The sequence below is a fragment of the Hemicordylus capensis genome, chromosome 3, assembly GCF_027244095.1.
Source record: "Hemicordylus capensis ecotype Gifberg chromosome 3, rHemCap1.1.pri, whole genome shotgun sequence".
In the NCBI taxonomy this organism is placed as follows: Eukaryota; Metazoa; Chordata; class Lepidosauria; order Squamata; family Cordylidae; genus Hemicordylus; species Hemicordylus capensis.
The window spans coordinates 146,882,893-146,905,689 of NC_069659.1; the positions used below are offsets into that span (position 1 = coordinate 146,882,893).

The window sequence follows — 22,797 nt, forward strand, 5'->3', positions numbered from 1 at the left end:
GCACTCCTGTTGTGAGAAAGAACAGATGCGTGTATCATTTAGAAACAAGAAAGTATCCTTTTGTCCTTAAGACGACTTCTTATATGCAAATTCATGCAGATTTAATTGAGGAGTTAATTTATTTAACTAAAACATATGTTTAGCCGTCGCCGACCAAGATTAATTAAAGTGAGTGACAGCTTTATTTTTAAGTCTGCCCTCCATGTCACCCTTTGCCCCATTTAACCAATTTTAAATCCCATTTTAGTCGCAACTTCCGCACTTTCTCCCCCTCTCCCAGCCCTCTGTAAGACATATTGTTACGGATCGTCCTTCCTCCTCCCTTCCTAGCCGCCTGCTGCAAAACGGTCTAAGGATTCCCCCGAGTATCTGAAATGTATCTTGCGCCCCATCCGCTTGGCCGACGTTCAAATGCACACTGTTCCAAACTACAGGATTTGTTGGACTACATTTCCCAGCATTGCTGTTGAGCCTGGGAAGTGACTCGCCGTGATTATTCATTCGGAAGAAGTTTTGTTGGACCAATGATCGCATCCCCAATCCCGTCTCCATCCGACTGCGCTTGGCAATAGGGCTGAAGCGAAGATCCCGCTCGAGAGGCAAGGGGGAGAGGCAGGAGAAAGGCGCCGCACGCGAGACAAAGGAACTGGGACGTGGGTGCCGCGGTGGAGCGCTTTTATTCTCTCGTTCCTCATGAATTGCGCAGCGCAAAGCAGCCTTTCCTTCGTAGGCTTTGCTGCAGGAGTCTCGTTGCGGTTTGCTGTAAGGAAAGCATCGGGCAAGGCAGATGATGATGTGTAACTGAGTACATCCTTCTTAGGACACTACCACGCTGTACTTTTCTTCTGCCTCTACCGGGGCAACAAATACTTCTTTGCTTCTGATCTCTGTGGCATTTGTTCTGCTTTTGTGTTGTACACATTTACAGGAAAGTCTGTAAATGTGTAGCATTTGGCTGACTTGCTGTTTGCCTTTGGGGACAATTCTTCTTGGGATTTCCGAACCGGCTGGAGGAAGCCAGCTAAGCCCTGAGAACAGTTTAATATGGGGACCTGGTCTGAGAGCAGATGTTGTCCTTCCTGCGCGGTATTTTTATGTCCAGGCAGTAGACACTGAAGGGAAGAGGTAAGCACAGCTGCTTCAGACAACTTTAAAAGATTGGGGGGTGGGGGGGATGTAGGAGGAAAGGAATGACAAAACCATTCTGTAGCCTGACTCAAGAACATGGAAGAGGCCCTAAGAATTTTGCAATTAAAAGCAGTGTGTGTGTGTGTACTGTACCCCTCTGTGTAGCCTCCCTTCTGTCTGCAGCCCAAAACAGCTCTGTTCTTTGGTAGGGCAACTGAGGGCCATTGAACCCATGAGGCACTGGCACCAAGTGTATACTCAGTAAGGCAGGAGTGGCCAGACTTTGTGGTCAGAAAAATAAATAACTGTTGCTTTTTTTGGTCTAAGAAGTTGTTAGAACAAGAAAGCCATCATATTTGTTAGCAGACAGCATGGTTTAGAAAGAATACATGGGCACAAACTTAATAATAATAATAATAATAATAACCTTTATTTGTTAGCTGTCCCATAACAAATTGTTCTCTGGGCAGCTTACAACACAGTATTAAAATATCAAGTAAAAACACAGACAACTCATGAAATCACAACACATTAAAAACAAAAACAAAATACAGTACAAAACAATTTAAAAACTTTTAAGTCAGTTTTAAAAATCAAATTTAAATGGCCTGAGTGATCAGAAAGTGTGTTTACCTGGTGTCTACAAAACTGAAGTGATGAGGCCAGCTGAACCTCACTGGGGAGGCTAGTCCATAAATGGGATGCAACCACTGAAAAGGCCCTCTTCCTAGTAACCACCCACCTCACCTCATTTGGCATGGGCACTCAGAGGAGGGCCTCCGAATATTTAAGGTCCAAATTGGGACAACCGCCCTGAGCCATTTTGGAAGGGCGGTATATAAATCTAATAACATAAATAAATAAATAAATATGGGGCAAGGTGTTCTCTCAGGTAATCTGGTCCCAAGCCATTTAGGGCTTTAAAGGTTAAGCACTTGAATTGGGCCCAGAAATGGACTGAGAGCCAGTGCAGCTGATGAAGCACTGGTGTAATATGATCAAAATGCCCTGTCCCAGTTAATAATTTTGCAGCCCTATTTTGTATCAATTGCAGTTTCCAGACCATTTTCAAAGGCAGCCGGAAACCTGATTTAGTTCTTTGATAAGAATTGTCAGCCACTTACACCTATATTGGGCAGCAGCGATAAAGGAAGATGCTGAAAGGCATCATCTCATACTGCACGGGAAGAGGCAATGGTAAACCCCTCCTATATTCTACTAAAGAAAACCACAGGGCTCTGTGGTCTCCAGGAGTCGAAATCGACTTGATGGCACATTTTACCTTTACCTTACAAGTGTGATTTAATTTTTCTTTCTTCTTTTAAAATGGCAAAAGGTTTAAATTAGGCAGTTTCCTAAGGCCACAAGGAATCGGATCCTTCAAAGTTCTTAAATGCATTTTCAGAATTAAGTATGACATGTGACATTCATTATAAGCTCTGCCAGTGAGTTGGGACTCCGTACACTATGCTAGCTAGGAGGCAGGCTGGATTAGAATATGTTCACATCTGTAAAATAAATTTTAAAAGTTACTCAGATTGTTACACTTACCTCAGTAACCATCTTCTGAGTTAGATCATCCAGGCCTGGATCAGCATAGAACAGTGACCTTAAACTGTGTTCCAGGAACCCTGGGTTTCTTTAGAGCCCTTTTTGGATTCATGAATAAGATCAATAATAGCAGACAGATTATCCGAAAGGCAGCTTGCCCATCAATACCTATTTACCTTGTCATTTGGAACTCAAATGGAGTGTCGTATACATTCTATAGTGCAAGTCCAGTTAATGCAGGGTGATGGTAAAGCCCAACAGAGTCAGCCAGCATACCACATTAATTAAATAGGCAGCCTATAATAGGCTACAGGATCCTCTGCAAAATGCAAAGATTCCTCAGCAGACAAATTAATGCGGAAAGGCTTTCCTTCAGGTTTGTTTTTTTAAAAAACTTTGAATCCTCAGTACTATAGAGCAGAGATTCCTAAACTTGGCTCACCAGGTGGTGCTGGAGAACAATTCCCATCATCCACAGCCACAATGGCCAAAGGGGTGATGGGAGTTGTAGTCCAACAGCATCTGGGGACCCAAGGTTGGAAACCCCTTGCGTAGAGTATTTTTTTTATTTTTAAAATTTATTTAACACATTTCTGTACCGCCCAAAACACAAGTTCTCTGGGTGGTTTACAAGAGAGTATGAAGTGGCTACAAGATGTTTCAACTCTAGGTGACATCCAATCTTTAGTTGCAGCCCTTAAAAAACTTGTTTGATTTCCTCATTGCCATTGTCTTTGTTCTCTACGTAGGTTTACTGTTTCGCCAGGTGAAAATGCATTTCAAGTAAAGATCACAGCTCCTGAGGAGCAGTTTACCCGGGTAGGGGTGCAGATACTGGACAGAAAAGATGGTTCCTTCATTGTGAGGTACAGAATGTACGCAAGCTACAGAAACCTGAAGATTGAGGTTCAGACCAAAGACAAACACATTGCCAAATCACCGTATACTTTAAAAGGTACAAAAATGGCATCCTATGATAACAGTAATTTGAAAAGTGAGTTGTTTTTAAAATAGTCATTGCCAGTGCTGTATACAGCTGCACTTGTTTGTCACAAAATGTGCTGGGGCACAAAAGAGGGACTGAAAGTTGCCTTGAAAGATGAAGCCACTATGTTGGTGAAAAATGAAGCCACCATGTGTCTGCCCCTCAGAGTGGGGAAGTCCCTTGTAGCACTGATTTCTTCCCCTCTCTACAAGAACATAAGAAAAGCCCTGCTGGATCAGGCCCAAGGCCTATCTAGTCCAGCATCCTGTTTCACACAGTGGCCCACCAGATGCCTCTGAGAAGCCCACAGACACAAGGTGAGGGCATGCTCTCTCTCCTGCTGTTGCTCCCCTGCAACTGGCATTTAGAGGCATCTTGCCTCTGAGGCTGGGCCCACAGCCACCAGACTAGTAGCCATTGATAGACCTGTCTTCCATGCATTTGTATAAGCCACATTTAAAGCCCTCCAAGCTAGTGGCCGTTACCACAATCCCTTGGCAGAGAATTTCAAAGACTAAATATGCACTGTGTAAAAAAGTATTTTCCAAACTAAAAAGCCCCAGATGCTGTAGCCTTGCCCCATAAGGAAGGTGCTTTAGGCCCCTGATCATATTGGTTGCCCTCTTCTGCACTTTTTCCATTTCTACAATGTCCTCAAGATATAGTAACCAGAACTGTATGCAGTACTCCAAATGTGGCCCCATCGTAGTTTTGTATAAGGGCATTATATTAGCAGTTTTATTTTCAAATCCCTTCCTAATGATTCCAACGAATTGGCCAATATATCCCTCATATCTGCTATAGTTGCAAGGAGGATGCCTGTCCAAGTTCTGGGAGCTGAAGAACACAGTATATATGTATCATATATATTTATAATATGTGGAAGTGAAGAGGGTCTCTGGGTGAGTGGGGAAATGTACCCCAGGTATCAAAACACAGTGCTACACATTTTTATTTATTTGTTTGTTTGATTAATTAATTAACATATTTATATACCACCCACTACCAAAGTCTGTAGCTGATTTACAATAACAAAACAACCCAAAAGATTAAACATTTAAAACATATATAATATTTAAAATTAAATCATCAATAAAATTCAACTAAAATTCAACATTGTCTTAGACAGTGCTGGGAACTCATGTGTCATACCGACATTAATCAAGGGATTTTTGTGCTTGCTCAATAGAGTGAACATCCATCAAAGTCTCATCTCTCTAAGTAACATATAACTATATTGATATTATAGCACAGCAGGCAATGTTTCATACCAATTAGAGAACATAAAGATGCCGCTATAAACAATAGTGAATGTTTAAGGACAGCTTATTCAAATTTTTAGCCTCTAAGAATACTACTTTTTGGCTTCTCTAATACTACTATTACTACCACTACTATGAATATTTCTATACCGTGACATTGGTAACCAAGAGCTGAAGTTGGGCAGAGATCATTGGGGAAGCTGGCATGCTCTACCTGATATTTCTAGGTTCAGGCGAAAAAGGGACAATAAAGTACTGGCTTGCACTGGGAGCACATGTGCACTGGGAACCTACAGTTGCCTCATACTTACTTTCAGCAAGTCATCTGTACCTGCCCCAGGTCTTGTTGACCACCTGACAGTTTGTGGCCTGGATGAAATGAAAGAGATATAGCAATAGCAATAGCACTTACATTTATATACCGCTCTATAGCCAGAGCTCTCTAAGCGGTTTACAATGATTTAGCATATTGCCCCCAACATTCTGGGTACTCATTTTACCGACCTCGGAAGGATGGAAGGCTGAGTCAACCTTGAGCCCCTGGTCAGGATCGAACTTGTAACCTTCTGGTTACAGGGCGGCAGTTTTACCACTGCACCACCAGGGGCTCTTTTTATAACTTTTTATATTTCAAAAACCACTGCTGACTTAACATCTAGCCACCAAAAGCCAAAAAAATATACAAGTCTATTACTGGCTCCAGAAAATGCTCAGGTTCATACTTTGGTTATAGTTGTGGACAACCAACTGAAAATTCCCTATGTACCTTTACTGTTTAAATGTAGCATATAGGCCATGTTGTAAAGAAGGTGATCTACACAGTGGTCTCCAACATAAGTGATAATAGTGTGATTTCGTATTATCATAGAAGAGATTGGGACAAAACATAAATCACAGTGCTTCCAACTGTACTGAATTTGAGCCAGATAATGCTGTGTAACATAAGACTTCTAATATATATATTTAAAACAATTTGTTGTGTACAGGACCTGTCTATCATGAGAACTGTGATTGCCCTCAGGAAGATGGCAGTGCTTGGCTGGAAGAGATGAGTTGCCCTCAAGCCATTCTGCAAATTCAAAGAGATCTGACACAGTTTCCTACAGTGGATCCTGATAAAATTGCCAAAGAAATTCCACAACGGTTTGGACAGAGACAGAGCTTGTGCCATTACACCATAAAAGACAACAAGGTACATTCTGTGCTAAGGCTTGTGTCATCAGAAATAAAATGGCTGTTTTGCAAGCAAATGTATGGTAAGAACCTTGAGCAATGGATGGTAAATACAGTTGTGGGTCTTGTTGCAACTACTTTGAGGCTCAAGCAGCTGGAAGATGCCAACTGCTTTCAATATGCAAGTGCCTGGCAGCCAGGTAGCAGAAAGGGCTAGGCATGCAATGAGAGAGACATAGCTGAAGGAGTATAATAGCAAATCTCAGTCAAATCAGCTTCTCTTCTGACCAACAGGCAACCTTAGGCTAAAGAGAGAACCTAAGAATTCCTGACAAGTGATACCAGCATGGATTTGTCAAGAATAAATCCTGCCAGACTAATTTTATCTCTCTTTAAAAAAATAAAAAATCAGGTTACTAGCTTAGTGGATTGAGGGAGTTCTGGGGACATAATTTACCTTGATTTCAGCAAGTCACATGAAGTAATGGTTTGACTTTTCTCCATACTAGCTGGAGAAATGTGTACAGGTCTGGCTACTGCACTTTAAGAAGGGTATAGACCAGGGATTCTCAAACTTGGGTCCTCAGGTGTTATTGGATTTCAGCTCCCATAATCCCCAGCCTCAGTGGCCTTTGTTTGGGGATTATGGGAGTTGAAGTCCAATAACACCTGAGGACCCAAGTTTGAGAATCACTGGTATAGACAAACTAGAACAAGTTCATAGAATTGTAGCAATGATTATTAGGGGTCTTGAAAATAAGCCCTGTGAAGAAAAGTTGCAGGAACTAGATATGTTTAGTCTGGAGAAGAAAAGACTGAAGTGGGACATGTTGCTCCTCAAATACTTGCAGGGCTGTCAAACAGAAGAGAGCAAAGTCTTGTTCTCTGCTTCCCAGAGGGCAGGATTAGATCTAATCGGCTTGAGTTACAGGAGTTACATTTTGTTTGAGCATCAGGAGAAACTTCTTAATGGTAAGAACCATTCAACAATGCACTAATTATCAAGGGTCTCTCATCACTGACGGTATTCAAGCAGAAGCTGGATAAGCATCTGTTGGGAATAATCTTGCTCTTGATTTCCTGCATCAAGCAGTATAAAGAGGTTTTTCTCCAAAGAAAGGCTGTAGTAATATTGCACAACAGAAGTACTAAAAATATCTCCAAGGCATTTGGCACTCCCATGTTGCTTCATGCCCCAGAACTTAGACCTCTTCACAGTTGGTGGAGTAACTGACACTATTGTTACAAAGGCTGTTTCTCATCCCGCCCCTCCCCCCCACCACTTATTGTTTCTATGAATTTCATCTAATGCTGTGAAACATGCCAGTTCTGAGTGACAAATTCTTACTGAATGTTCTCTATTAGAACTATATAATCCACTGCTGCTGCTGTTAAATAGTAGCAGCAGCAACAGGAATAATAGCAACTGTATATCTGTCGTAAGTCTGTTAGCTTGGCTAACCCAACAGGATTTACAACCCCCTTCAGCACTCCCCGGTGAGTTAACAGAAAGTGGCAGTGGAACTGCATGAATGAAAAACAAAAGGCTCACAAAGAAAAACAGTAAATGAATTAAGTCCCCTAAACTGAACTAGGTACCCCCCTCTAACAATAACTGAGTAATAAGTGAAAAGAAAACACAGAGCAAGGAATGAAAATAGCGAAGGAAGACAGAAGCAAGGAATTAACAGAACAAAGCAGGAAAGCATAAACAAGGCAAACTGGAACTCGGACAAAGTTTTGGAATTCAAATAGCACACTGTCTGCAGCCAGCGAAAAGTTGCAAACAGCATCTGAGTAAGTGAGACTGCTAAATATATATGGCTCAAGAGAACCAGCAGCCAATCAGGCTTCCCTGAGTCAGCACTTCGGCTTTCTCTCTTGTGATCTCCTGCACCTGTGTGACTGCCACTGAGCTTGCCTCTTGATATGCCTTCTCAAGACAGGTGAAATCCCAGGCTCCTCCCCATCAGAAATCATGTCTGGCAGCTGTTGTGAATCCTCAGCTCGAGAGTCTGGTCTCCCTGCCAAATCCTGTTGCTTTGCCTCTGAGTCCTCACTAGCAGGCGAATCCTCCTGCTCTGACTCTTCTGAGTCAGACGTCTAAGCCATGACAATATCCTGTGTTGTTGCATTGCATAGTCCTGTGTATAGAAACTGAAATCAGACTGAATGTCACATTTATTTATGTTAGAAAATAGAGTTGCTTTGAAAACTATAAGCCACTTTTATTTGGAAATAAGGCAACTAATTCAACAATTTTTGTATTATCTTAGGTTTATATAAAGACCTATGGAGAGCATGTAGGGTTTAGAATTTTCATGGATGCCATTCTACTTTCTTTGAGTAGAAAAGTGAGTATATCTTAAATATATTCTAGTGACAAATCATTTAGTTTATTTTTATTTTGGTGTATACAAAATTTATATGCAACATTCACTGCCATGAACCTGCACCCAAAGCACAATGTACAATAAACCATACAAACAGTAATAAAATCTAGTTCTAAGATCAAGAAATATACATTAAACCCAATGAATACCAGAGTTAGGTGGCAAAAAACCAAGCCATCAGCCCCAGCAAAATTATCAGTTCCAGTTGTCATTAACAAGAATGTTTTCTAGAAAAGACTTTCTAGAAAAGCAACATTTTAACTGAACACCAGAGGTCATTCCATATGCAGAAATACTGCATTTTAAAACACAAGTTGCTTTTGCCATCTAGGTGGCGTACTTACTCATCATGCAATTTCACACCACCACCTGCTGGCCATTTGCTGGCAATCCATGATGAAGATCTCCTCTTTAACAGTTCCCCTTAAAAGTATGTTTAAGATAATCTGATTCTCATCACATATAGCCAGCAGATGGCACTGTGAAGTTGTGGGATAGGCAAGTATGTAATCTTGATGCCACGTGGATAAGCGAAAACCACTTGCGTTTTCAAACATGTCACTTCTTTGTCTGGAAGGACTCCCAGGAAGTTAATAAAAAATGTGGCCAGCTGAGCTGAGTGTCCCACAGAATGACTGCCACTATGGAGAAGGCACAGTCCCATGCCCTCATAGATCTCACATGCTTGGTTGCTGTATTTTAATTATTATGTTGTCTGGGGAGACAGAATATACATAGCTTAATGAATAAAACTGAAACACAGAACATGGTGTTTTATGGCACCTCCCATTCAAATCTGAGGGAATGAGGAGGGTTGTATGAGAGGAGATACTCCCTGAGGTACACAGGCCCAGCTTGTTTAATGGCCATCACTGTCTGCATGTTAAGCTGGGCCAGAAGATAGGAAGCCTGTGTCAGAATAGGAGAAATACATTTCCTGTGGCTTGTTCCTATTAAAAGATGAATTGTAGCATCTCAGTATTAACTGAAGCTTTCAAAACATCTTTAAAAGGAGACTAATGTAGAGTACATTGCAGTTGTAAAAGTTACCAAAGCATGGATGACTGAGGTAAGATCTGTGTATGAAAGACATGATGGCAGCCAATTTACTAGCCTAAGCTGATAAGAGCCGTTCTCTGGCCACTGCTACCACCTAGGAATTCAGCAGCAACATGAGGTCCAGGGCAACCCACAGGTTACAAACCTTGTCCTTTAGGGAACCCCATCCAGGGCAGGTGACACCAACATTACTTGAGCCCCAAATTGACCCACCCTTGTAATCCTTGCCTTTTCTGGATTGAATTCCATCTTGTTGACCCTCATGCATAACTATGTCCAGGTATTCATTCAGGAACTGAATTGCTGCTTCTAAAGTTGATGGAAATGAAAAATAGTACTGATTGTCATCCTCAAATTGATGATATCACACTTCAGACAGATGAATGGTTTCTCCCAGAGATCAGGGACAAGATGAATCCTGTGCTACCTCATAGTTACATTCTCAGGATAAAGCAGCAATCTGTAAATGGCAACAACCTGTCAGGGAGGAGCATAATCACTGTCAAGTAGTGCCCCCTATTCCCACTATCTCAGATCATCGAGATAGATTTGATGGTCTGTATAATTACAAACGTTGCTTTTTCTCAACAAATCTAGAAAAATGAACAGATACACTCTTGTCCAGCTCTAGACAAAAATCATTAACCAGAACAAGCAAATCAACATTAGTCTCAAATCCATCTCTGAATCCTGATTGGTGTGGGTCCAGAAAATCCATCTCATCCATGAACTCCTGGAATGTCTCACTAGTGCCCACATGATTACCTTCTCCACCAGCCTGTAATTGCTCAGCCTGGTCCCAGGAGAAGTGTCTTTTGGTTTGTTTTTTTGTTTAAAGGAGCGGATCGATCACAGCTTCTGTCAAAATACTATGAAACCCCTTCTCTAATGATTCCTTGAGCAGAATACCCATATCCCAAAGAGAGAGGCATCTTGCTTCTGAACATGTTGAAACAATCTTTCTCTCTTTGTACATTTATGTCCTTGTTCTTCTTTCAAGGAGCCAAGAGCAGTGTACATAGTTATGCTTATCCGCACACCAACCCTGTGGTTAGGCTGAAAGATAAATGACTGGCCCAGAGTCACCCAGTAAGTTTCATAGCTGAATGGGGATTTGAACTCAGGTCTCCGCAGTCCTAGTGTTAGTCCAACTGACTTCATTCTCACTTGCAGCTAAATGAACTTCAGATTGCAGTCTTAAGCATTGTTTGTAACATGAATGGTTTATAATTGTCCACATTTTTCTAAACAAGTGTACAACTATTTCATTCTTTTCTTTTGTATGGCATCCATTTTCGACCACCTTTTTGTTTCTCTCCCCATCACTGGAGCTCTTAAGAGAAGAATGTGTCACAGTTGTTTCTTGTAAAGTAACTTTTATTAGTTGCATATGCACTATTCATGCCACATTGAATGGAGGGTCTTGACCTTCAGGAGTGTTATTTCAGGTTCTGTGCTGGGAATGGGGGCCCTGAAAAGCCCCACTGCATGCACAGAACACTGTGTACAGCTCTATAAATCCCAGCTGATATAAATAATAGATGCCTACAGGATGTGTCATAAGTATAGCAAAAAACAAATCCAGATGATTTGGGCGAGGGAGCTGCATTCATGCTATTACATGGAGCAGTAGCCTCCAGGGTCCCTAGCATGAGTAATAATTTCTGCTTGGCTCCAGACCAAAAAATACAGCCTTCAATAGCCATGTGGAGTGCTGCAAGTCCAGCTTCTCCTAATACAGTGCTGGGCTGTTGCGGGAATTTACGATCTGCTGAACTGCCACATATCTGGGAGCTGCCTTCCAGGCAAGCGTTGGTTACCTTATCCTTACCCCCATAAAACTGGAAAGAATGAGGTGCATAGCCTTTCCACACACCCACCCCCCAAAGCCTTAGTAAGCCCAAACCCAATGTGTTCAATATCCCATTTCTAGATGTTGCAGTTTTGTCACTTTGGGTCAGTGGTTTTCAAACTTGCTGCCGCAAAGGAACAATTTCTATGAACTGCATGTTTGCCCCAGAAGTTCTGGAGAGTTACAGAAGAGTCTAGGGCAGATTCTAGGGTGCACTGTGTCAACCTTGGGCATGGGACAGGACTCTGGAGCCTCACTGTTAACATGAATTGGAGGAGAGGTCTATCAACGGCTACTAGTCGGAAGGCTATAGGCCACCTCCAGCCTCAAAGGGAGGATGCCTCTGAGTACCAATTGCAGGGGAGTAACAGCAGGAGAGAGGGCATGCCTTCAGCACTTCTCTGTGGGCGGCTTCCCAGAGGCATCTGGTGCACCACTATGTGAAACAGGATGTTGGACTAGAAGGGCCATGGGACTGATCCAGCAGGGCTGTTCTTATGGAACATGGCACTAGAATCCAATACAGTACAGTACTCTTGTCTGGCTACACATTGTAGGGGGAGATTGGTATGAGTCAGTTTTGGGAAACATGTTTTGGACTTCAACTCTCATCATCCCCAGCCACAATGGCTGAAGGCCAGGGATGATAGGAGATGTGGTCCAAAAACAAGTTACCCAAGATTGCTTTCTCTTTGTGGTAACATGTTTGCCATTACTGATAGTCACTGAGGAACATTTGAGGAACCGCAGGTTCCTTAAAACACAGTTTCAATATTGTTGCTTCAGAAGGACTTTCCCTCAAATCTTGAGGGAAACATCCGTCATGGCCCAGAAACGTATTGAAAAAATTGTGAGCAAATATGGCCTGAAGATATTTATTAGCAGCTATGCTAGCTTACAAGTCCCTTACGGCGCAGCGGGGAAATGACTTGATTAGCATGCTAGAGGTTGCTGGTTTGAATCCCCACTGGTATGTTTCCCAGAAACACCTATACCTATATTGGGCAGCAGCAATATAGGAAGATGCTGAAAGGCATCATCTCATACTGCGTGGGAAGTGGCAATGGTAAACCCCTCCTACCAAAGAAAACCACAGGGCTCTGTGGTTGCCAGGAGTCGACACCGACTCAACTGCACACTTTACTTTATGTAACTTACAGTGATAATATAGACCAGCAGATGGCATTGTGCTCTTTAAGATTTGAGACTTGTTAGCCAATAGCCATTGAAGCACATCTTCCTTTTTGTCTCAAAAAGACAGAATAACATCTACTATATATTTTGAAGAATTAGTTTGTTTATGTGAAATAGAGTCATACTTCCAGGTTACCTACAGATACCAAATTTTGCCTATGCATCCTGCCACTGAAATTAGCTGAATGCACACTTTTTACACTGGAATATGCTTGGTGAAAATTTAAAAAAATGTATAGTTTTTTAAAAAGAAATTCTGAATATCATACTTCCTGATAACCTACAGATACAAAATTTGATACACACAATTAGCTGAATGGACTATTTTTAAACCAGAATATGCTCAGGAAAGGCTTAAGTATCTTTAAAGAGGAAATTCTGAATATAATCATATTTTAACTGCTGCTGTTCTCAACAGATTTTTAATGTTCAATTCAAAAACAACACCATGCCCAAGAAAAGCAGAAGACCTCCCTAGATTCAAATTTACTGTGATTTACGTTTACCATTTATGGTCATTATTCAATAGAATGAATAATGTTTGAAGTTGAAATTCTATACATTTCAAGCTGTTCTCTTACTTTTTAATAGAAAAATAAATTACATATTTAATTTCTTGAACTTTCCTATACATAATCTACGCAACATGATTTTGCCTGGTCAATGATGGGCCTCGCCCACTAATATGAACTAATTTTCTATTTGCTATACAAGTGGCACTTTCCAAATATTCTTCAAAGTTGGGAATCTATTTCAGAAATCTTTGTTTGTCATATTTGAATGGCAGTAATAACAGTATTATTCATTAAAAACAGATGAGATTTTTGAGACTGTGAAAGAGTAGTCCAATGTGTAGTATGTTATGAATGCTGTTGTTCAATGTGTCTTAGGTGAAAATGCCAGATGTAGAATTTTTTGTCAATTTGGGAGACTGGCCTTTGGAAAAAAAGAAATCCTCTCAAGACATTCATCCTATATTTTCGTGGTGTGGATCCACTGATTCAAAAGATATTGTAATGCCAACCTATGACCTGACAGACTCTGTTTTAGAAACAATGGGCCGGTAAGAATTTCTATGCATTTTTTAAAAATCACTTACAGTTTCATAAAGAATTTCCCAAAGAATATTATTTTTTGTTGTTCAGTATTACAGTGACCAGTGCTGGTGATAGCTACAAGCATATGAGAAATAGGAAGCCTAGTGTGCAAGGAGTAGGGAAGAAGATTGTTTAGTGATATACTCCTTCTTAGGGTACAAGGAAAGGGTGAATACACTACATCCATGCTCCTTACAATTTACATAGTAACCAGAAGTGTTGTTGTTTTCCAAAACCAGCTGGATCAAAACCATGCACAATTCATGTTATCCACGTTGATGGAGTATAAGCTTGTTGCAAGCCCGTTTTTAGGGATGTGCATGAAAGGGATTTTGTGTTTTGTTTCAAGCTCAAAACGAAACACAAATGGCTGAAACGTTTCATTGTAACAGTGGTCAAACTGGCTGTTTCAATGAAACAAAACTTGAAATGTTTCGAATGTTTCGGCCATAGGAAACAATGCAGGAATTCAAAACACCCCATTTCCCCCCATGGGTAGCTCCTAGGGACACCAAAGTGGGTTGGGTGGTAGGCCATGATGGGTGCTACCTACCATCTAACCCACAAAAGAAATGGGCAACCTTTCCTCCAAACCCCCACAGGATCCTAGGATTCCCGCAAACCCCCATAGGAGTCTCTGCAAACCTGCCTGCAAAGCACACAGTTTAATTGGGGTTAAGGGGGCAAGCTCTCCCGTAGTCTTTTTTAAAAAATTGTCTGCCAGCCCCAGGTGCTTGCAGCCAGGTCTGGCAGACTGTGGGGCTCCCGGCTGGCACCAGGGATACCCACAATGCACTGCACACTCGGGGAGTGCATTATGGGAGTTTTTTGCGGGGGACACAACACGTTCCAGACTCCAACCCTCCATGCTGCTGGATGTAGTGGAGGATCACCTGGGTGCATGAGCTGCACACATAGTGCTCTCCATGGATCATCTGCGGGGAAGGGAAGGTAACAAAACCTTCCTCCCTGCCCACGAAGCCCTCCTTACAGATTGTGAGAAAGGGCTCACTAGGTTAGGTGCATAGGTCCACCATACAGTAGATGCGTGGAAGAGGAAGCCAGGAGCCAAGGGAGCCTGAGCTGACATTAACCAGGACAACTGAGTGGCTAACTGAGGAGAGCTTCAGCTAAAGGCATGAAGTCTGTGATTGCAAGCTCTGAGAAGTCAAAGTAAAATAATCCTGGCTCCCTCCAATTGAGGCCATTTTCTCTGCTTGCCTTTGGGGTGACAATGGGAACGCCTGAAATTTTCACAAGTATTGATGGAATGAGGCAGAGGTGAAAAGGAGGCAGGGCCACTTCTACTTATGAATGTGCCATTCTAAGGACATGTCAGCTCTCTCAGAAAAAGTCACAGTAGAGCAATTCTACACTCATATTTTAGTAATACGTCTGCTGAAATGGGTGGGTCCTCTGTTCTGGTTCATAAATCCATGCTAGTTGCTTGATATATTTGCCTTGATGAGGTCTGCACAAGCAGAAGAATGAAGTGGCTACTAGTCAATGGCTACTTGTCTGGGCCACCTCCAGCCTCAGAGGCACAATGCCTCTCAATACCAGTTGCAACAGCAGGAGAGAGGGCATTAATAATAATAATAATAATAATAATAATAATAATAATAATAATATTATTATTATTATTATTATTATTTTATTAGCATTATTAATTCTATTTCTATATCGCCCTTCCAAAAATGGCTCAGGGCGGTTTACACAAAGAAATAATAAATAAGATGGATCCCTGTCCCAAAGGGCTCACAATCTAAAACGAAACATAAGATTGGCACCAGCAGCAACAGTCACTGGAGGAACTGTGCTGGGGGTGAATAGGGCCAGTTACTCTCCCCTGCTAAATAAATAGAATCACCACATTAAAAGGTGCCTCTTTGCCAAGTTAGCGGGGCATGGGCAAACTTCTTGCCTGTGGGCTCCCCAGAGGCATCTGGTGGGCCACTATGTGAAACAGGATGCTGGACTAGATAGGCGTAGGCCTTGGGCCTGATCCAGCAGAGCTGTTCTTATGAGGAGGTAGAATGGACTGCCCCACTTCCAATTGCAGGTAAGGGGTTGTATTTTTGAATGCTGACCTACAGTAACTCCCTTCAAATAGAAAACCAGAATGGCAGATAAAAGACTGGACAGTTTTTCTCCCTGATGTGCTGGTTTTCTGCAAACCACTTTTAATTTTGTAATGTAGGGGGCATTAAAAAGTGGTATGCCCCACCCTTGGTATGAAGTGGTTTCCTCTTCATTCTGCTGCACGACTCAGCCTTAAGGGCATCTAGTAACATGTTTGAAATGAGGTGACGTGAAAGTTCTGTATGTTGTTCACCATCTGTGATGGGTAATTCACACATAAGAAGCCATCAGTTGATGAACATCCACAATGAAGACTTTTTCAAGTCTTCAGTGAAAAGGAATTCCACAATCACTGTATGTACTTTATGCTGATACTTGAAATCTCATAATGTTTTATTCAGTGGTTGTTCTCCATCAGAATCTCCCATGACCTTCTCACTTCTGTCCCTCCTCAGTTCTCTTCCTGCTTGCTGGTCTATGTATAATTAATGGCCAAATCATTCTGCCATGCCTTGCTTTTTCTAATTAAACTAATTCACATAAACCTTGAACATATTTGTGATCCTTCATAAAAGAGTAATGATCTTTTTTCCAGAAGATTAATTATGTCCAGCTAGACATGCATTTTTGGATTACCTCCTTTGAAAGAAATTTAACTCTATTCCTGCACTGCTGTGAGATGAGATAGACCGAAAATATTTCATTGTTTTCATATTTTGAAAGAATGGCTTTTAAGGGGGGAAAATGCAGCTTTTATGCCAAAAAAAGTTCTGTTTCATTTTCTCATCCAGAGTAAGTCTAGATATGATGTCTGTTCAAGCAAACACTGGGCCACCATGGGAAGCAAAGAACACCACAGCAATATGGAGGGGCCGAGACAGTCGTAAAGAGAGGCTTGAACTTGTGAAGACGAGTAGAAAACACCCTGAAATCATTGACGCAGCATTTACAAACTTCTTCTTTTTCAAGCATGATGAAAGTCTCTATGGTCCCATTGTGAAGCATATTTCCTTTTTTGATTTCTTCAAGGTAGGATATAAATGTACAATAGTTATTACATATTGATAGAATTTAGGGCCAAACAGCATGTTAAGTTAAATATGTAGTATGGCCCTGTATCTGTGTTTTCTCTTGTAAATAGTAGCTTTGGGGAGCAGGGAAGGATTGGATGCATGCGGTGTTCTCTATTTTTTTTTTCCATCAGTGTGCGGAACGAGATTTGTTCTGGGCAGCAGTATCAAGGCAGTATGTGTGTGTACCTGCATTCAGAGTGGGGCCTTCCTGATTCAACCTGAGCGGGATCTAAAATTAACTGAGCAGACATCAAAAAATGTGTAAGAGTTCACACACCTTAGAGGGAACACTGGATGCATGGTCTGTGAAGAGGATATTTAACCCTTTACTGCCACACTGTGGTCCCAACAAAAATTGCATTCTCAAAGCTGCCATTAGCTCCAAGATGGAAACTACCATTATTCTTGCACCCAGTGCTATAACCAGAGGCTTTATACAGATTATAATTCTTCAGAGGCTAGAAGATGCTATCATTGGATCTAGTAGCAAACATGTTGATGTTTTTTTCCTCACATTGTTGTATGTGGATGAGAAAATTTGTTCAGGTGGGTTTTGCCCAGTTTACTGCACTGTATGTGTCTTGGTGGAGGAAAATGGCAGAAACAACACAGCTTGTTAAAGGTTTTAAATCTCTGATGTGGAGGTCATATAAAAACCTCTTCCACTTCTTGGTTTGCCTGATGGAAGGATAACATTTGTATTAGCTTTACTATTTCAGTTGGCCCAATCACATGTAATGTTTCTGTGCCAATTCCACCCATCCCTGATGGTGTCTAGTGCTGATGTGTAAAAATTCCATGCCATTCATTTATCTGACTCATAGTATACACCCAGTGTGAATGTTAAATCACAGAGCACTACTACATGAATGTATTTTGATGATCTTTGTGTGAGAGGATTCATGTCTGAACCAGATGTAAGCAAAGCTTGTGCCCTACATGTGTTTGCTTTAGATCCATTTATCTGCCCATACAGGCTAATTGAGTAGAGATACCAAGAGCAAAGGGATTTTAAACTAAAGGTCTAGATTTTCTTTACACTTCAAACAAACAAACAAACAAACAAAGTGTAATTGACATGACTGCTTCTGTAAGATTTAAGCTTGGATTAGTTTTGTGATAAATCAGAACCTCAAGGATACAGAAAGCTATGGCAGTGAACCTATCTCAAAAAATTAAGGAGGCATGTGTTGCACATTCAGTTTTTAGGGTCACACTGAATAGGACTTTATTGTTATGTGAGATTTTTCTAGAATATAAAACATTAAGCATAAGCATAATCTTATAATTAAAATGTATATTTGTGTGCAAATATATATTTGTATATGTAGGATGTCTAAAATGTAGAGTCTCGGAACATTAAATTAGTAAGAAATCTTAAATGTGCTCCTAAAAACACAGAGCTTGAATGCAACAAAGAAGTGCTTGGAACTGCATCTTACAGCTGTGATCATAAGAGAGCCAAGATTGGCTGCAGCTCCCTGTTGTATATGAATGTATACTTTGTGACAAACCCAGGTTTGTTGCTAAGTAAAGTGTGAAATGGCTCACCAGCTACCTGAAATCCTATATTTTCTAATTAGATTTTGATGCCCAGACATACAGGCTTTTTGCCTATTAATTATGTATTATATCTTTTGCAGTATAAATACCAAATTAATATTGATGGCACAGTGGCTGCATATAGACTGCCTTATCTGCTAGCAGGAAACAGCGTTGTGCTCAAGCAGGACTCCATCTATTATGAGCATTTTTATAACGAGCTCCAACCTTGGAAACACTACATTCCATTTAAAAGTGACCTGAGTGATCTCTTGGAGAAACTACAGTGGGCAAAGGAGCATGATGAGGAGGTACCATTAATAGTTAGTTGCCACAGGTAACAAGTTATTTACAAGCCTAGGATAATGACACCAGTAGTTACAGGTAGAAGTGTTTGGCCTCCCAAGGTTAAGCTGTAGTGTAGTGATGTTGGATACATTATGTGGATATGTTATGCTCCCAAAGGTGGGCTTTGACATTTTTACAGTGGACGGTATTATTCATATATGCTAATTTACAGATGAGCAGGTGACAACTACCCTAAATTTGTTCACTTTTTCTAAGTTCACACTCAGTTTAAAAGAGCTTCTGCTGTATGAGTAGTACCTGCTGCATTGAATTCAATGAACGTCTGATCTGCTAGCAGGAAACAGCATAGTGCTAAAGCAAGATCATATCTATTATGAGCATTTTTAGGACTGTGTGTTGTGTACGGTACGATACACACAGCAGAACTGACACGCCCTCTGCCGGCTATTCCCAAGAGAGATCCACAGTTAAATCAAGGGATCCTCTGACATTTGGAACTGTTGTGAGGCTACCTGCTGTTGTCACAGAATTCCTTCAGAAGTCTGATATGTCTGTTGGATCTGCCAAATTCGAACACACAGGAATGCATTGTTAAGAAGCATGCTTCTAGACAGAAGCATCTGTTTTTTCACACACACACACAGAGCCATGCGGGGTAGGGGGAGGTTAACTGTTTGCCCCCAAGCTACTGCAGCAAAATAGTTATGTGAGGGGGCAATTTGGACAGGAAAAGAGTTAACCCTTCCCCTCACAGCCTCTCTGTGTGTAAAAAATAGAATAGCCTTCCACCATGCCCTCTCAACCAGTTCTGTCCCCAGCAGCCCATTTTTTTCTTTTTAATGTCAAGCCTCCTAAGAGAAACCTTGTCCATTGTCACTGTTTGGAATCATTACATAAAGTTACATTTGTGCCTTTAAGAACCACTTTTGTCACTTCCAGGAATGCTAGGCTTTTGTGATATTCTTTCTTGTTCCTATTATTGATTCATTTTGATAGAGTAAAGTGCACATAACAATTGAGAACATATTTTATTTGGGTGGAATGGGAGGAAATGAAATGTAACATTAACTACGGGAACTGGGGTGGGGGGTAAACTAAAGTTCAAATATGGACATACTTTAATGGTGTTTTTCCCCCATCTCCTCCCTGGCAGGCAAAGAATATTGCAAAAGCAGGGCAAGAATTTGCAAGGAACAACCTCATGGGAGACCATATATTCTGTTATTACTTCAAACTTTTCCAGGTCAGTTTCTCTTTGACTACTCAAATGCAATTTCAGTATAACATCATGAAGTGAAGTATACTCACTTCCATTTTCTGCAGCTGGATGGAGAAACATAAGGATTTTTCCTGTTGTTCTGCCACCCTGCCCCCACCCTTCTCATGCGTTGTAAAATCTTCCCCAGATTTTAATGATTTTTAACCACGGGCAGATTCCATGTTGTGAACACGAACATATATAAAAGGTAGTCCACCAAATTCTGTTTTGCTTTGGCAAGACTGAGAAACAGGACTTATATGCTGCTATGAAAATAGAAATAGGGTTGATGCATGACTGTGGTCACTGGGAGGATCACCAGGGCAGCCAGCAGGTTACCCCCTACCCCAGTGTATCTCTGCATGCCCTTTTTAAAGAACTCCCATTTAAGAGAATTATTTCCATCCTCTCCTCTGGGGACAGATGAAGCACACTAATAAGAGTGAGCACAAACTATGCCCCCCACCCCTTTCCCTGGGCAGTTTGTGACCCTTCCAGACAGGAATCCAACAGAGGCCCAGTCTTTCTCTGTGCAGAATGCACTTCATCACTACCACACCAGTGCTTTTGTAATACATTGGCCCTTCTCTCCACATACATCATGCCTGTCATAATTATGGTATTTTTGCTAGTCTGCAGATAAGGCGCAGAATGGCACCTGGATTAGATAGTGGGTGTTTGGCTAAATTCATATGAGATGGGGGTGGGGGGGTTAGGTCTTCAGGCATCTGCACAACCCCTAATTCCACCTTTGTTATATATAACAAGACTGGTCCTGTGGTAATAAATTAAAATACTCGTGGTAAGCAGGCATTTCATATTAAAGGACAGCTTTTAATAAACTATCATCTGTGGAATTTAATAATTAAGATCCACACGTATACTTAAGCTCTGTGTGAAAGCTATGTCCTAAAAATCAGGTTGGTATTTCTCTAAAGCCGTATTCCAGCTTTCACAAATCCCATTCTAATGTAGAGAGATAGGTTTCTCAAAGGAGCAATCTGCAAAGATCAAAGAACCCAGACTTAGAAAAACCCCTCCCAAAACACAGCTGAAAATGTCTGTGCATTAACACGGAGGTATTGATATTTCAGCAAGTCACCAGATGGGGCTTGGATCAGCTTACAAATGCAGTGATACTGAGTCTCGTGTTCTCTGGGGAATTTCTTGGAACAATGGGCAATTCACTGGCTGTAGACTTATCATCTAAAGGCTACTAAAGTTAGGTTGGCAAACTTTTTTTTTTTTTTTTAAATTAGGAATATGCCAAACGACAAGTGAATGAGCCAGAAGTTAGAGATGGCATGGAAAAAGTGGAACAGCCTGATGATGACCTTTTCCCCTGCAGCTGCCATAGAAAAAAGGTACAGTACGTACAAGATAACATTTTAGGAGCTTACTATATGGTCTGTTGATTCTGATTTAATGGGCACACTGTATGCCTCACTCGATCAGATTCCAAGTTGAAAAACACTGACTTCACTGCAGGTGGTCAAACAGAATCCCTTGTTGCTTTTCCATATATTGCGGAAGGGAGGAGAGAAGGATTTTCATAACTTTGATGCCAGTAGCGCAATAGAAAACGGATCATGTTTGGAAGTAGTTAAATCCTGCCAAGTCATTGGGGCATCAGGGAAAGTCAGGAGCTTCACGTTTAAAGAAACCACAGCTATGTACACTAAAAAAATAATAATACTGAAATGTGTGGATGAATGAATGAATAACTTTATTACGGTCTTTAACCAGCCAAGCTGAAATGTATGTACTTGGCAAATTCCATGTCAAGAAAAAGCTGGATTCTGCGACCTGTATAAAGAACGCAAATTGAGCAAATCTTGATAAAGAAAAATTTCCTAGAATTCTGTGGTTTGTTTTTCACTGACTTTCATAATTTACTCTGGTTTTGGCAGTTATGGGGAACAGTAAGGAGATATTCAGGGCATTGAAGCCCTTTTCCCAATGGAAATCTTATTTGGACCCATTCTGGCTTCAGAATTCAAGCAGCTTAAGGACTATCAACGTGCTTTTTAAAGCTGCCAGGAGGCTGAATTATGCACCCAGTACTACTTTCTCTGCTTGCTCCTGCAGAATCCTGATACACACACAGTACTAAGAGAACACTTTTTCAGACATAAGCTTCAAATGCACAAATGGACCCTTTCTGTTCCCCATCCAGCAAAGTGTATGTGATGCACTCTAGGAGCTTGGAATAGTAACAGGCCATCAAAGCCCACAAATCAGGACCCTCTCTGTGGTACACCATTAACGATCTCTGCAAAAACACAGGAGGACACTAACAGAACAGCATGACTAGAGTACTCTTTAAACAAAGCAAAATCTATTCAGGACTATCAGTAAAAGCACCAATGGTTGTGTTTTCTTCTTTCTTGCAGGTCAAAGAGGAACTTTAACAAGAAGGGAAACTGCTGTTTGCAATATTAGCCTATCTTGGGATTTCCACATTTCAATTTAAAAAAAAATACTAGGTGTGAAATCGTCTGAATGAATTCTGTTCTGCAGTATTACTATAATTTTGTTTTTATAATATTTTTTTAAAAATAAATATTCTTTCCATAAAGGCTGTTGTTGTTTAAAGACCCCCATGTTGATTTTTCTATACAACAAAAAATATTTGTATACTGCTTTTCAACAAAAAAGGTGTCAGTATTCCCTTGACAATCAAAAATCCAATATGTGGCTCTAACAGTCCACTGATCTGCATTTCTAACTGAAGCAGTCCATGCTATTGCTGTATGTACAAAGCCTAAGGGCTTGTTCAGCCATGACATTCTGGAGAGAACGGTCAGCCTGGACTGAGTTTTGGGCTCTTGCACAACCT

General features: G+C 41.1%; 1 protein-coding gene across 5 annotated transcripts; it reads left to right on the plus strand.

Moving 5' to 3' along the window:
- The first annotated feature begins 473 nt into the window (after positions 1-473).
- On the plus strand, positions 474-22,539 carry POGLUT2 (protein O-glucosyltransferase 2). Of its 5 annotated transcripts, none has more exons than XR_008318925.1 (10): positions 474-1,125; positions 3,429-3,634; positions 5,913-6,118; positions 8,376-8,453; positions 13,488-13,660; positions 16,568-16,805; positions 18,493-18,728; positions 19,854-19,943; positions 21,218-21,322; positions 22,352-22,539. XR_008318925.1 is itself a non-coding variant. In XM_053306433.1 (10 exons), exons 1-10 carry the CDS (start codon positions 941-943, stop codon positions 22,367-22,369), a joined length of 1,509 nt encoding a protein of 502 aa, XP_053162408.1. In that variant the 5' UTR covers positions 482-940; the 3' UTR covers positions 22,370-22,539. The 5 variants fall into 5 exon arrangements, 4 of the variants coding, with proteins under 4 accessions (XP_053162409.1, XP_053162408.1, XP_053162412.1 ...); XM_053306433.1 differs by having other exon boundaries at positions 482-1,125; positions 18,493-18,702; XM_053306435.1 differs by lacking the exon at positions 474-1,125 and adding an exon at positions 2,187-2,325 and having other exon boundaries at positions 18,493-18,702.
- The last annotated feature ends 258 nt before the right edge of the window (positions 22,540-22,797 follow it).

Bases quoted from the DNA above. Each gene is read 5' to 3' on its own strand.
- POGLUT2 (XM_053306433.1), top strand. From the start codon at position 941: ATGTGTAGCATTTGGCTGACTTGCTGTTTGCCTTTGGGGACAATTCTT. The intron at 1,126-3,428 runs GTAAGCACAGCT...TTCTCTACGTAG, and splicing joins GTAGACACTGAAGGGAAGAG to GTTTACTGTTTCGCCAGGTG. The intron at 13,661-16,567 runs GTAAGAATTTCT...TTTCTCATCCAG, and splicing joins GTTTTAGAAACAATGGGCCG to AGTAAGTCTAGATATGATGT.